The 15,244-nt window shown below is 60.0% G+C and overlaps 2 protein-coding genes across 2 annotated transcripts; both read right to left on the reverse strand.

The window, feature by feature from the left end:
- Window positions 1–964: 964 nt before the first annotated feature.
- On the reverse strand, window positions 965–4,755 carry LOC134474721 (testis-specific Y-encoded protein 2-like). The gene is made up of 6 exons (XM_063243242.1): window positions 4,005–4,755; window positions 2,816–2,893; window positions 2,570–2,681; window positions 2,342–2,487; window positions 2,150–2,239; window positions 965–1,101 (listed from the first exon to the last, which is right to left on the reverse strand). The coding sequence occupies exons 1-6, from the start codon at window positions 4,596–4,598 to the stop codon at window positions 1,030–1,032; spliced, it is 1,092 nt and encodes a 363-aa protein (XP_063099312.1). The 5' UTR covers window positions 4,599–4,755; the 3' UTR covers window positions 965–1,029.
- Window positions 4,756–8,578: 3,823 nt separating this feature from the next.
- LOC134474722 (testis-specific Y-encoded protein 2-like) lies at window positions 8,579–12,368 on the reverse strand. Its single transcript, XM_063243243.1, has 6 exons — window positions 11,619–12,368; window positions 10,430–10,507; window positions 10,184–10,295; window positions 9,956–10,101; window positions 9,764–9,853; window positions 8,579–8,715 (listed from the first exon to the last, which is right to left on the reverse strand). Exons 1-6 carry the CDS (start codon window positions 12,210–12,212, stop codon window positions 8,644–8,646), a joined length of 1,092 nt encoding a protein of 363 aa, XP_063099313.1. The 5' UTR covers window positions 12,213–12,368; the 3' UTR covers window positions 8,579–8,643.
- Between the last annotated feature and the right edge of the window lie 2,876 nt (window positions 12,369–15,244).

Genomic DNA, 15,244 nt, shown 5'->3' on the forward strand with positions numbered 1-15,244 from the left:
AAACAGAGTAGGGCGCGCTGTTCTTGAGGGCCAAAGACATCCTAACAAGAGCCTTCCCCTTCTGTTGACCAGTGAGGAATATGCTGACCTCCTAAGTTTTCCACCCACAGCAGGGCCTTGGCCCAAGGCTACCCCTCTCCATGGGAAGCGGTGTGGCTCCCAGGGATTTGGATTGGGTGTCACATGGGACAGGACTGAGCAAGGTCCATCTCTGCTCTGCCATTCTGGCCTTTGGCCCCCTGAGCCCTGTCACAAGCTGCCTCACCTAGGGCTGCAAAAATCCATCTGGAGACCACACCTGTGGGAAGTGGCTGTTTACAGAGATGCCTCTCACCTTCAGATGCCTGGCTGCCCCAGGGCAAGGAACACAGTGGCCTGGATGTGCTGCCAGGCGTGTCCAGCTTTTCACTGGTGTGCCTCAGGAGCTTGGCCAGGCCCGTTCCCCTCAGTCTGGCACAGCCGGGGCCCTAGGAGGCAGCCGCTGCCCAAGCAAGACCAGGGCTTCCAGCCTGAGAGGCTCACACTTGCTTCAAAGGGTGACTAAAGCAACTTTATCGTTGTGGGAGTCTCCGAACGAGTCTGACCTTCTGCAGAAGGAAGACCTTCAGGCTACAGCTCGCCCCAAGGAAGGGACCGCTGCGCACGTCAAGGGTCACCTGGCCTGCGTGGGAGCTCTCCTGGGGCGAATCCCCCATGCTTCCAAGAGCCCATCATCATCCAAGGGCAGTGGTTTCCCTCTGCCTCTCTGGAAACCCCCAACTCCGCCCGCAGGTACATTGTGTAGAAACACAGGTGGAAACCTGGAATCAGATCAAGCCACCACACTGCACCTTGACAGGCAGAACCCCTCACAAGTCAGAGAGGCCTTGGCAGAGGACCCAGGGTTCCCCACGTGGACCCGAAGCAGTGACTTGCACAGCGCCAGCAGAACCCAACACGTACACACACGCAGAGATGCCCAGGCTCAACAAACTCAATGCTCTTTATTGGCTCCAGTGTGAGAAGGGCTCCCTCCTGAAGGGCTTGCCGTCAGCCTTCCTCACCATCCTCTTTGATTTCACCACAGGCCCCGTGCTCTTGCTCTTGCCCTGTGCTCTCACCCTGAAATCCAAGGCTCTGTGTGAGGGAACCCAGGAAGGTTGGGAGGCCACAACCTTCCACTGGAAGTCTGAGACTGCTCCGGCCTATTAGGAAGGCACACAGGCTCACAGCAACAGTCGCCTGCACGGGACCATCTCAAAAGTCCAGGCCCCTCCATGTGGACAGGCTGTCCCGCTTGTACTTCCTCTGGCCCAGGCTGTAAAAACAATGTCCTACAAAACACATGCCCCCTGGCAAAACAGTACTCTGGACCATAAGGGTGCTGTGCTGCACGGATGAGTGAGCAGGGCTCTGTATGCCACAGGTGTGCACTAACACAAATCAAAGGAAATCCCAACCATCCCCCAGCCCGGGCCGGCCCGGCCCAGCCCGGGCCACCCCGGCCCAGCCCGGCCCAGCCCGGCCCAGCCCGGCCCAGCCCGGCCCTGCCTGGCCCAGCCCAGCCCAGCCCTGCCCAGTCCAGTCCAGCCCTGCCCAGCCCTGCCCAAGCCAAAACAACCTAGCCAAGCCTAATTCAACCCAAACCCCAGAAGAGGTGAGAGCATGAGAAGGGAGGGAAGAGGAGTCCAGGGGAGAGGAGGGGAGGCCAGGGCACTGGAGGGGAAGAGAGCTGAGCAGAAAGGAGGGGAGTGGAGGGCAAGGGAGAGGAGGGAAGGAGACCGGAGGGGACCCGAGGGGAAGGAGATCCTGGGGAGCCAAGCTGCCCCAGGACAAGGACAAGCAATCAGGAAACCACTGCTAGCCTAGCCGGAATGCCAGAAATGTCTGTCCCCCAACATCTACTTTTTAAAATGGGGTGCAGGGAATTGATACTAAAGACTCAGGTCTGCTTGTCTGCTAGGCACAAAGGCTTCTCCCCGCCCATGGGTAGGATGAGGCTTGTCTCAAGAAGCACTGGTTGCCATCTGGGCCCTCCATTCAGTCCGTCAACCTCCTACTTTCAGTGGTCCTACGTGCACTGGTTTAGTCAGGGCCTACTCTTCCCTAAGCCCGGACTGGGACTCCTGGCAGCTGGCTGACCCCTAGCATTCCGAGCCCTGGTCCTCACCTGCCCATCTGCGTGCTCCCTTTCTTCTCCAGGTGGCCGCTTAGGCTGGTAGTAGAGCAGTGGCCTGAGCCACAGGTCCTCCACCATGATCTGAGAGGGAAAGTGGGACACGCCGGTTCCAGGATCAGATCCCATGCCAGCAGATGAGGAGCCACCCCAATTGCAGCAGGACACATGCCCCTGGCCACCCACCTGAGTAATCCTGTGGCAGCCAGCAAAACTGTGATCAGTAAACCAGTTGAAGAAGTTCGGGCTGCTATTGTGCTTCATGCGGAGGCTGGCTTGGCGTCTGTAACTGGCACGCCACTGAATGGCCGTGGAACGCCACACCATGTAGCCTGCAGTGGGAGGGATAGTTGGGGACTAAGGGCACCCTGCTGGGCCACTTCTCCACCCAACGTGGGACCGCCCCACTCTTACCTGTCACGTGCCAGAGAAACTCCTTCACGATAGCTTCATTCAGGAAGTAAGAATTTTTCCTGAAGAACATGGAGACCTTGCAGCAATCGCTGGATTCTCCAGCTTCTTCTACCTGTCAGGGGAACAAAGCACGCAGAATCTACATCCCTATCCCACTGAGCCCTAATTGCCTGACACCAGGGCTGAGCTCACCTCCTGCCTCAACTCAGCTTTCCCCAACAAGAGCCCACACAGCCCAGTCCTGACCTTCAAACTGATCATGGAGCAAAGCATGTCTTCATCTTCCTCGCTGATCACTGCTGCCAGCTCTGGGTGGTTTACCATCTGCCTAGGGTCAAGGAGCTGAACACTCAGGTATGCTTGGCCAGGATTCCTGACAGAAGCAGAGACACACACAGAGAGAGCCGCACAGACAGACACACACACACAGACACACAGAGACACAGAGAAAAGGAGTGACACAGACAGAGAGATGAGGACACAAGAGGGAGCGGGAGCGAGGGGGTGCAGTCTTGTGGCAGAGGGCACCCGGGGAGCGGGGTCTTGGCAGCCGGGCAGGGAGGTTGTGCGGTCCTCTCCACCGCACTTCCCAGGTCTCCATTTCTCTCAGGCATGCTGAAAGCCACGTGGGTGTCCAAGGCTTAGGTGCACCTCACAGTGTGTAGGCACTGACTGTGCCTACAGTCAGTAGGCCCCACCCCACCACTGCTTGACAACCCGTGGCCTGCTTTGTCTGTGTGCTAAGGGCCATGCAGAATGGACGCGTGTCCCTGTGTGCAATGCGCCAGCTCTCACTCTCTGGGCCTTTCCCTCTGACCCTTGCCCAAGGATTTACAGAAGGACCAGGAAATACACGCCTCCTTGCACCTGTTGTGTGAGCCAAGCGCTTCCTGTGCAGGCTGCCTCATGCCTGCATGATCCTGATTCGGTGCTACACACAGGCTCAAGGACCTCGCAGGTCCAGAGGCACAAGCACTGCCTCACCAGATCACTCCTGGCCCCCCTAAGACCCAGAGAGAGAAAAACAGAGAGAGAGACAGACACAGACACAGACACAGACACAGACACAGACACAGAGACAGACACAGAGACAGACACAGAGACAGACACAGAGACAGAGACAGAGACAGACACAGAGACAGAGACAGAGAGAGACAGCCAGCCAGCCAGACACACAGACACACAGACACACAGACACAAACACACACACCCAGCCCCATAGGAGCAGCCTCTTCTCCCCACCCCCTACAGCTTTCCAGATGGGTGGCTACAGGTCCCGCACACATCCTGTCCTCTCTGCACTTGCGCTGCTCAACATTCCACACTGGTGAGCCACCCCTCCAGGGTCCCTTGGCCTGGCTGTGCCCACCCTCCAAAGGGCCTCTGCCCTGGCACCCACTGCCCCATGCAGCCTGGGCAGACAGATAAAGGATACTGCGGTGGTCCAGAAGCCCGGGATGCCCTGGATGAGCTGACCTCTGCACTCCAGCTGAGCTTTGCGCCTCTGCCACAGGTTCTGCCTCATCCCGGCAAAGGCCCTGCTGGCCTCCATATTCAGGGGCAGCATGTCTAACTGGAGGGCTCGCAGTTGTTCTACAGGAGGCTGGGCCGATGGACGGCCAGCAGCTGGCTCTGCAGGTCGTCTGGCTCGGGGCTTCTTCCTGCATAGATCCGCCTGGCCGCCCGGCTGCACCTTCGCAGCTGTCCCCTGCTTTGCTTGCTCTTGGCCTTGCCGCTCTTTAACCTCCTGAACTCCCCCACTACACAGCAGCCCTGCCTCCCTGCCTGGCTCAGCCTCCTGTCTGCTCTTGGGGAGGGGTGCCGGTTTCCTGGCCAAAGCCGAGGTCTCCTGGGGAGCACCAGATGCTGTGGACTGGGTCCCGCTCTTCTCTGCCCCTCGGAGCTCTGTGCTGGGTGGCCGCAGAGCCCCTCCCTGCCCACCAGGCACCCCGAGTGCCGGCCGGTTCTGGCATTTCCCAGGAGCGGCCTGGCCTTGGCTTTTCCCTCGCTGCCCACGCTTCTTCCCCATAGGGCGCCCTAGGGCTGCAAGGGCCACAGCTGTGACACCAGTTGCAGCTGAGAGCTGGCCTCTGATGCAAATCGCAGCCACAGGAGCTGCAGCTCTAGGCCAGAGAGGCCCTATTGCCTACCACCTGACCCACGGGCACGGGCAGAGTGGCCGGGCTGGGGGATGTCCATGGAACCCAGAGCGCCTGCTTCGCTGGCTCCCTGCACTTCCGAGAGGCTGGGCCCCGCTCAGAGGCGCCCCCCACCCCCCACCCCCCACCACAGCCAACCCCACCCAGGCTGAGGGCAGCGGGCTGCGGACTGCTGCTGACTGCTGAGGGCTGCGGGCTGCCTGCTGTCTCCTCTGTCTCCACTGGTGAAAGCAGAAGGCTGCGGGATGAGGGTCTGAGGGTCTTGGGCCTGGGCCGGGGCCTGGGACTAGGCCGAGGGCGGGCCTGGGGATCTGCAGGTGTTGCGGGATCTGCAGGTTCTCTGCCCCTCGCCCCAGGGCTGGAGTCCTTCCGGGGCAGGCCTATGGGGTCAACTCCGCCTCCCGACATGCCCTCTGGGGCTGCAGGCGCTGACTGCAGGGGAGGGCCCCCAACTCCTGCCCCGCCCACCGCCCACCTCCCACACCTCCCTCCCCTCAGTGTCCCACCCCAGCCTGAACCTCTCCTGCAGGAAGCCTTCCAGGCTTGCCTCTGGTTTCCTTTGGCTAGGGCACTTCGCCCACCACCACGGTAGCCACAGCAGAGCTTCCAGTCCAAGCTCGTGACCCTGGCGTGCAGCGCGCTGAAGGTCGAGGCCAGGAAAGCTGGAGCCCGGATGCACCGCCAGCTTGCCTCCCTTGGTGCTTGTGGGCACAGGCACACTGCCAACGAGAGGTCATCCTGGCTCACCTCCCTGTTGCCAGCAGGCCAACCGGGGCCCGCACAGGCTGACCACACTTTCCCAGACACCGAGGCCCCTCTGTGGGGCTGTGCCAGGCCAGGGCAGATGGGACCAGGTGGAAGATCCCACCCGCCCCATGCAGCCTTGCACGGGACCACCAACCCCGTGCGGTCCATACCTGCATACAAACCAGGCCGATTGGCTCTGCTGATGGGGCCCTTTGCTGCCAGGGGAAGCTCTTGGCAGAGCAGGGCCCCGGCCACCACCCCGCACCTCCACACCCCACCACATGCCCCTTGCCCCTTGCCTGCTTCCACCTCAGGCCTCTCTGCATGCCTTTGTGCCAGCAGAGTTGGCGTGGAGGCCCGAGACTTTCCATCTCCGGCTGCACCTGTGCCACCCTGGAAGCCAGGCTGCCAGACCCCAAAGAGGCAGAGTTACAATGCAAAACAAGGGCCAGGGCCAGGGCCAGGGTGGGGGGTAGGGTGGGATGTGGTGGCCATTGTATTTCCATGTTGAGGCCCAGCTCCCTGGCACAACAGACTTATCCAGGATGGGGGATCAAGGGCTACTCCTGCCCCAGGCCACCAACCGGAAATCTGCAAGTTCAGCTTCCTGCAAGCTGTTGTGTAGGAGATCGCAAGCCCACAAGGAACTCAGGTGTGAGCTTTGGGATTGAGAGACAGATCAAGAAGAGTACAGACAGGGGGAGCAGCAAACCCAGAGCCACAGCAGGAGAGGAAGCTGTGGAAGTACAGCAAGGCCAGAGAGAAGGACACAGCAAGAACAGCTTCAGCGGGGTGATAGTGGGGAGAACAAACTGTGCAGCTTAATGTTCTCTGGGCTCCTGGGAAAGATGATCTCTCTGTCTCTTCTCTCTCTTTCTCTGGCTCTCACTCTGCTTCTATGTGTATGTGTGAGTGGGCCTTGGGGTGGATAGAGAGCCTGTGGCTTGGGGCATGGGACGTGAACTCTCCGCCCTCCTGACCCCTGTGCTTTTAGGAGGTGCCAGGACCCAGCTGTTGCCTGCCCGATCCTCTGAGCATACCTACTGCGTTTGTCCAGGAGAGTCCTCTGTGGCCTCCTGCCCTCCAGGAGAGCTTGTGTAGGCATGCTCTGGGATATATCCTTCCCAGAGATATCCAGGAAGGCTCATGGGTCATCCTTTGTCTCCGCTGTCACACGGGGGAGTCCTTTGGCTTTTCACAAGGCCAAGGGGGTCACCTCCTCCGAAACTACTAGACTTTCCCTCAGCCTGAGGGCTTGCAGGAACCTTCACCTAGGCCCGTGAGCCTATTTCCTGGGGAAATCAAGTGTGGACTGAAAACAGCATGGCTTTGTGGTGTTGTAGTTCCCGTTCCCTGCTTGCACTGTTGCACTGGCGGAGGGAAGACTGTCTCCTGGAGTACCCAGGCCAAGGACGCAGGGAGGTCCTCTCTGAGAGGCTGGGCCTGGCTCAGAACCTCCCCAGAGATGTGCCCCCGGGCGGGCATCTCTGGGTGCCAGGCACCTCAGGGGTCCCTCCTCACACAAGAGCAGTGTTCAGCAAACATCCTAGGGCATTCACGTGCTGCCACACCATGCCTCCAGAGTTCCCCAGGGATGTGCACACTGCAACAGAAACTCTCAGTGCATCCAGAGCTGGTGGGCTGCACAGCTATTCACCAGAAATGGATAGGAGCATCCTCAGGCGCAGGCAGGGATTGCCTCACAAAACTCCCCCCGACTCTGAGGAGAAGCGCACCAGGACACCAGAACACCTGTGGGAAGGAGCTGATGTGTGAAACCTCACTACAACTGCAGGACCTCTTGCCCCAGGAAGCAAGGCAGGGCTTCAGCTACAAGGTGACACCTTGTGGGTGGCAAGGGGCCGGCAAGGCACATCGTGCCTCCCAATGCATGGCAACATGCGTGTTACTCTTTGGTTCCAGGCAAGGCACAGAGGTAGTTTTCTCTTTGTTGCACCACAGCACCAAAGCACCAGAGTTCCCCGCAGTCCTGGCCTCTTGCCCACACACAGAGGGCTTCGCTCTTCCTTGCTGGAGCTACAGAGACATGCCTCCCAGGCTGCAGTACTGGCCCTTCCCCCTGGCTTTGCGCGGGCCAAGCCAAGGAGGCCAGGCCAATGGAAGGACACTGCGCTTAGCAAACAGAGTAGGGCGCGCTGTTCTTGAGGGCCAAAGACATCCTAACAAGAGCCTTCCCCTTCTGTTGACCAGTGAGGAATATGCTGACCTCCTAAGTTTTCCACCCACAGCAGGGCCTTGGCCCAAGGCTACCCCTCTCCATGGGAAGCGGTGTGGCTCCCAGGGATTTGGATTGGGTGTCACATGGGACAGGACTGAGCAAGGTCCATCTCTGCTCTGCCATTCTGGCCTTTGGCCCCCTGAGCCCTGTCACAAGCTGCCTCACCTAGGGCTGCAAAAATCCATCTGGAGACCACACCTGTGGGAAGTGGCTGTTTACAGAGATGCCTCTCACCTTCAGATGCCTGGCTGCCCCAGGGCAAGGAACACAGTGGCCTGGATGTGCTGCCAGGCGTGTCCAGCTTTTCACTGGTGTGCCTCAGGAGCTTGGCCAGGCCCGTTCCCCTCAGTCTGGCACAGCCGGGGCCCTAGGAGGCAGCCGCTGCCCAAGCAAGACCAGGGCTTCCAGCCTGAGAGGCTCACACTTGCTTCAAAGGGTGACTAAAGCAACTTTATCGTTGTGGGAGTCTCCGAACGAGTCTGACCTTCTGCAGAAGGAAGACCTTCAGGCTACAGCTCGCCCCAAGGAAGGGACCGCTGCGCACGTCAAGGGTCACCTGGCCTGCGTGGGAGCTCTCCTGGGGCGAATCCCCCATGCTTCCAAGAGCCCATCATCATCCAAGGGCAGTGGTTTCCCTCTGCCTCTCTGGAAACCCCCAACTCCGCCCGCAGGTACATTGTGTAGAAACACAGGTGGAAACCTGGAATCAGATCAAGCCACCACACTGCACCTTGACAGGCAGAACCCCTCACAAGTCAGAGAGGCCTTGGCAGAGGACCCAGGGTTCCCCACGTGGACCCGAAGCAGTGACTTGCACAGCGCCAGCAGAACCCAACACGTACACACACGCAGAGATGCCCAGGCTCAACAAACTCAATGCTCTTTATTGGCTCCAGTGTGAGAAGGGCTCCCTCCTGAAGGGCTTGCCGTCAGCCTTCCTCACCATCCTCTTTGATTTCACCACAGGCCCCGTGCTCTTGCTCTTGCCCTGTGCTCTCACCCTGAAATCCAAGGCTCTGTGTGAGGGAACCCAGGAAGGTTGGGAGGCCACAACCTTCCACTGGAAGTCTGAGACTGCTCCGGCCTATTAGGAAGGCACACAGGCTCACAGCAACAGTCGCCTGCACGGGACCATCTCAAAAGTCCAGGCCCCTCCATGTGGACAGGCTGTCCCGCTTGTACTTCCTCTGGCCCAGGCTGTAAAAACAATGTCCTACAAAACACATGCCCCCTGGCAAAACAGTACTCTGGACCATAAGGGTGCTGTGCTGCACGGATGAGTGAGCAGGGCTCTGTATGCCACAGGTGTGCACTAACACAAATCAAAGGAAATCCCAACCATCCCCCAGCCCGGGCCGGCCCGGCCCAGCCCGGGCCACCCCGGCCCAGCCCGGCCCAGCCCGGCCCAGCCCGGCCCAGCCCGGCCCTGCCTGGCCCAGCCCAGCCCAGCCCTGCCCAGTCCAGTCCAGCCCTGCCCAGCCCTGCCCAAGCCAAAACAACCTAGCCAAGCCTAATTCAACCCAAACCCCAGAAGAGGTGAGAGCATGAGAAGGGAGGGAAGAGGAGTCCAGGGGAGAGGAGGGGAGGCCAGGGCACTGGAGGGGAAGAGAGCTGAGCAGAAAGGAGGGGAGTGGAGGGCAAGGGAGAGGAGGGAAGGAGACCGGAGGGGACCCGAGGGGAAGGAGATCCTGGGGAGCCAAGCTGCCCCAGGACAAGGACAAGCAATCAGGAAACCACTGCTAGCCTAGCCGGAATGCCAGAAATGTCTGTCCCCCAACATCTACTTTTTAAAATGGGGTGCAGGGAATTGATACTAAAGACTCAGGTCTGCTTGTCTGCTAGGCACAAAGGCTTCTCCCCGCCCATGGGTAGGATGAGGCTTGTCTCAAGAAGCACTGGTTGCCATCTGGGCCCTCCATTCAGTCCGTCAACCTCCTACTTTCAGTGGTCCTACGTGCACTGGTTTAGTCAGGGCCTACTCTTCCCTAAGCCCGGACTGGGACTCCTGGCAGCTGGCTGACCCCTAGCATTCCGAGCCCTGGTCCTCACCTGCCCATCTGCGTGCTCCCTTTCTTCTCCAGGTGGCCGCTTAGGCTGGTAGTAGAGCAGTGGCCTGAGCCACAGGTCCTCCACCATGATCTGAGAGGGAAAGTGGGACACGCCGGTTCCAGGATCAGATCCCATGCCAGCAGATGAGGAGCCACCCCAATTGCAGCAGGACACATGCCCCTGGCCACCCACCTGAGTAATCCTGTGGCAGCCAGCAAAACTGTGATCAGTAAACCAGTTGAAGAAGTTCGGGCTGCTATTGTGCTTCATGCGGAGGCTGGCTTGGCGTCTGTAACTGGCACGCCACTGAATGGCCGTGGAACGCCACACCATGTAGCCTGCAGTGGGAGGGATAGTTGGGGACTAAGGGCACCCTGCTGGGCCACTTCTCCACCCAACGTGGGACCGCCCCACTCTTACCTGTCACGTGCCAGAGAAACTCCTTCACGATAGCTTCATTCAGGAAGTAAGAATTTTTCCTGAAGAACATGGAGACCTTGCAGCAATCGCTGGATTCTCCAGCTTCTTCTACCTGTCAGGGGAACAAAGCACGCAGAATCTACATCCCTATCCCACTGAGCCCTAATTGCCTGACACCAGGGCTGAGCTCACCTCCTGCCTCAACTCAGCTTTCCCCAACAAGAGCCCACACAGCCCAGTCCTGACCTTCAAACTGATCATGGAGCAAAGCATGTCTTCATCTTCCTCGCTGATCACTGCTGCCAGCTCTGGGTGGTTTACCATCTGCCTAGGGTCAAGGAGCTGAACACTCAGGTATGCTTGGCCAGGATTCCTGACAGAAGCAGAGACACACACAGAGAGAGCCGCACAGACAGACACACACACACAGACACACAGAGACACAGAGAAAAGGAGTGACACAGACAGAGAGATGAGGACACAAGAGGGAGCGGGAGCGAGGGGGTGCAGTCTTGTGGCAGAGGGCACCCGGGGAGCGGGGTCTTGGCAGCCGGGCAGGGAGGTTGTGCGGTCCTCTCCACCGCACTTCCCAGGTCTCCATTTCTCTCAGGCATGCTGAAAGCCACGTGGGTGTCCAAGGCTTAGGTGCACCTCACAGTGTGTAGGCACTGACTGTGCCTACAGTCAGTAGGCCCCACCCCACCACTGCTTGACAACCCGTGGCCTGCTTTGTCTGTGTGCTAAGGGCCATGCAGAATGGACGCGTGTCCCTGTGTGCAATGCGCCAGCTCTCACTCTCTGGGCCTTTCCCTCTGACCCTTGCCCAAGGATTTACAGAAGGACCAGGAAATACACGCCTCCTTGCACCTGTTGTGTGAGCCAAGCGCTTCCTGTGCAGGCTGCCTCATGCCTGCATGATCCTGATTCGGTGCTACACACAGGCTCAAGGACCTCGCAGGTCCAGAGGCACAAGCACTGCCTCACCAGATCACTCCTGGCCCCCCTAAGACCCAGAGAGAGAAAAACAGAGAGAGAGACAGACACAGACACAGACACAGACACAGACACAGAGACAGACACAGAGACAGACACAGAGACAGACACAGAGACAGAGACAGAGACAGACACAGAGACAGAGACAGAGACAGAGAGAGACAGCCAGCCAGCCAGACACACAGACACACAGACACACAGACACAAACACACACACCCAGCCCCATAGGAGCAGCCTCTTCTCCCCACCCCCTACAGCTTTCCAGATGGGTGGCTACAGGTCCCGCACACATCCTGTCCTCTCTGCACTTGCGCTGCTCAACATTCCACACTGGTGAGCCACCCCTCCAGGGTCCCTTGGCCTGGCTGTGCCCACCCTCCAAAGGGCCTCTGCCCTGGCACCCACTGCCCCATGCAGCCTGGGCAGACAGATAAAGGATACTGCGGTGGTCCAGAAGCCCGGGATGCCCTGGATGAGCTGACCTCTGCACTCCAGCTGAGCTTTGCGCCTCTGCCACAGGTTCTGCCTCATCCCGGCAAAGGCCCTGCTGGCCTCCATATTCAGGGGCAGCATGTCTAACTGGAGGGCTCGCAGTTGTTCTACAGGAGGCTGGGCCGATGGACGGCCAGCAGCTGGCTCTGCAGGTCGTCTGGCTCGGGGCTTCTTCCTGCATAGATCCGCCTGGCCGCCCGGCTGCACCTTCGCAGCTGTCCCCTGCTTTGCTTGCTCTTGGCCTTGCCGCTCTTTAACCTCCTGAACTCCCCCACTACACAGCAGCCCTGCCTCCCTGCCTGGCTCAGCCTCCTGTCTGCTCTTGGGGAGGGGTGCCGGTTTCCTGGCCAAAGCCGAGGTCTCCTGGGGAGCACCAGATGCTGTGGACTGGGTCCCGCTCTTCTCTGCCCCTCGGAGCTCTGTGCTGGGTGGCCGCAGAGCCCCTCCCTGCCCACCAGGCACCCCGAGTGCCGGCCGGTTCTGGCATTTCCCAGGAGCGGCCTGGCCTTGGCTTTTCCCTCGCTGCCCACGCTTCTTCCCCATAGGGCGCCCTAGGGCTGCAAGGGCCACAGCTGTGACACCAGTTGCAGCTGAGAGCTGGCCTCTGATGCAAATCGCAGCCACAGGAGCTGCAGCTCTAGGCCAGAGAGGCCCTATTGCCTACCACCTGACCCACGGGCACGGGCAGAGTGGCCGGGCTGGGGGATGTCCATGGAACCCAGAGCGCCTGCTTCGCTGGCTCCCTGCACTTCCGAGAGGCTGGGCCCCGCTCAGAGGCGCCCCCCACCCCCCACCCCCCACCACAGCCAACCCCACCCAGGCTGAGGGCAGCGGGCTGCGGACTGCTGCTGACTGCTGAGGGCTGCGGGCTGCCTGCTGTCTCCTCTGTCTCCACTGGTGAAAGCAGAAGGCTGCGGGATGAGGGTCTGAGGGTCTTGGGCCTGGGCCGGGGCCTGGGACTAGGCCGAGGGCGGGCCTGGGGATCTGCAGGTGTTGCGGGATCTGCAGGTTCTCTGCCCCTCGCCCCAGGGCTGGAGTCCTTCCGGGGCAGGCCTATGGGGTCAACTCCGCCTCCCGACATGCCCTCTGGGGCTGCAGGCGCTGACTGCAGGGGAGGGCCCCCAACTCCTGCCCCGCCCACCGCCCACCTCCCACACCTCCCTCCCCTCAGTGTCCCACCCCAGCCTGAACCTCTCCTGCAGGAAGCCTTCCAGGCTTGCCTCTGGTTTCCTTTGGCTAGGGCACTTCGCCCACCACCACGGTAGCCACAGCAGAGCTTCCAGTCCAAGCTCGTGACCCTGGCGTGCAGCGCGCTGAAGGTCGAGGCCAGGAAAGCTGGAGCCCGGATGCACCGCCAGCTTGCCTCCCTTGGTGCTTGTGGGCACAGGCACACTGCCAACGAGAGGTCATCCTGGCTCACCTCCCTGTTGCCAGCAGGCCAACCGGGGCCCGCACAGGCTGACCACACTTTCCCAGACACCGAGGCCCCTCTGTGGGGCTGTGCCAGGCCAGGGCAGATGGGACCAGGTGGAAGATCCCACCCGCCCCATGCAGCCTTGCACGGGACCACCAACCCCGTGCGGTCCATACCTGCATACAAACCAGGCCGATTGGCTCTGCTGATGGGGCCCTTTGCTGCCAGGGGAAGCTCTTGGCAGAGCAGGGCCCCGGCCACCACCCCGCACCTCCACACCCCACCACATGCCCCTTGCCCCTTGCCTGCTTCCACCTCAGGCCTCTCTGCATGCCTTTGTGCCAGCAGAGTTGGCGTGGAGGCCCGAGACTTTCCATCTCCGGCTGCACCTGTGCCACCCTGGAAGCCAGGCTGCCAGACCCCAAAGAGGCAGAGTTACAATGCAAAACAAGGGCCAGGGCCAGGGCCAGGGTGGGGGGTAGGGTGGGATGTGGTGGCCATTGTATTTCCATGTTGAGGCCCAGCTCCCTGGCACAACAGACTTATCCAGGATGGGGGATCAAGGGCTACTCCTGCCCCAGGCCACCAACCGGAAATCTGCAAGTTCAGCTTCCTGCAAGCTGTTGTGTAGGAGATCGCAAGCCCACAAGGAACTCAGGTGTGAGCTTTGGGATTGAGAGACAGATCAAGAAGAGTACAGACAGGGGGAGCAGCAAACCCAGAGCCACAGCAGGAGAGGAAGCTGTGGAAGTACAGCAAGGCCAGAGAGAAGGACACAGCAAGAACAGCTTCAGCGGGGTGATAGTGGGGAGAACAAACTGTGCAGCTTAATGTTCTCTGGGCTCCTGGGAAAGATGATCTCTCTGTCTCTTCTCTCTCTTTCTCTGGCTCTCACTCTGCTTCTATGTGTATGTGTGAGTGGGCCTTGGGGTGGATAGAGAGCCTGTGGCTTGGGGCATGGGACGTGAACTCTCCGCCCTCCTGACCCCTGTGCTTTTAGGAGGTGCCAGGACCCAGCTGTTGCCTGCCCGATCCTCTGAGCATACCTACTGCGTTTGTCCAGGAGAGTCCTCTGTGGCCTCCTGCCCTCCAGGAGAGCTTGTGTAGGCATGCTCTGGGATATATCCTTCCCAGAGATATCCAGGAAGGCTCATGGGTCATCCTTTGTCTCCGCTGTCACACGGGGGAGTCCTTTGGCTTTTCACAAGGCCAAGGGGGTCACCTCCTCCGAAACTACTAGACTTTCCCTCAGCCTGAGGGCTTGCAGGAACCTTCACCTAGGCCCGTGAGCCTATTTCCTGGGGAAATCAAGTGTGGACTGAAAACAGCATGGCTTTGTGGTGTTGTAGTTCCCGTTCCCTGCTTGCACTGTTGCACTGGCGGAGGGAAGACTGTCTCCTGGAGTACCCAGGCCAAGGACGCAGGGAGGTCCTCTCTGAGAGGCTGGGCCTGGCTCAGAACCTCCCCAGAGATGTGCCCCCGGGCGGGCATCTCTGGGTGCCAGGCACCTCAGGGGTCCCTCCTCACACAAGAGCAGTGTTCAGCAAACATCCTAGGGCATTCACGTGCTGCCACACCATGCCTCCAGAGTTCCCCAGGGATGTGCACACTGCAACAGAAACTCTCAGTGCATCCAGAGCTGGTGGGCTGCACAGCTATTCACCAGAAATGGATAGGAGCATCCTCAGGCGCAGGCAGGGATTGCCTCACAAAACTCCCCCCGACTCTGAGGAGAAGCGCACCAGGACACCAGAACACCTGTGGGAAGGAGCTGATGTGTGAAACCTCACTACAACTGCAGGACCTCTTGCCCCAGGAAGCAAGGCAGGGCTTCAGCTACAAGGTGACACCTTGTGGGTGGCAAGGGGCCGGCAAGGCACATCGTGCCTCCCAATGCATGGCAACATGCGTGTTACTCTTTGGTTCCAGGCAAGGCACAGAGGTAGTTTTCTCTTTGTTGCACCACAGCACCAAAGCACCAGAGTTCCCCGCAGTCCTGGCCTCTTGCCCACACACAGAGGGCTTCGCTCTTCCTTGCTGGAGCTACAGAGACATGCCTCCCAGGCTGCAGTACTGGCCCTTCCCCCTGGCTTTGCGCAGGCCAAGCCAAGGAGGCCAGGCCAATGGAAGGACACTGCGCTTAGCAAACAGAGTAGGGCGC

The sequence above is a fragment of the Cavia porcellus genome, unplaced genomic scaffold (genome assembly GCF_034190915.1).
Source record: "Cavia porcellus strain 051 isolate PalLab524CR breed Dunkin Hartley unplaced genomic scaffold, mCavPor4.1 scaffold_36, whole genome shotgun sequence".
Classification (NCBI taxonomy): Eukaryota; Metazoa; Chordata; class Mammalia; order Rodentia; family Caviidae; genus Cavia; species Cavia porcellus.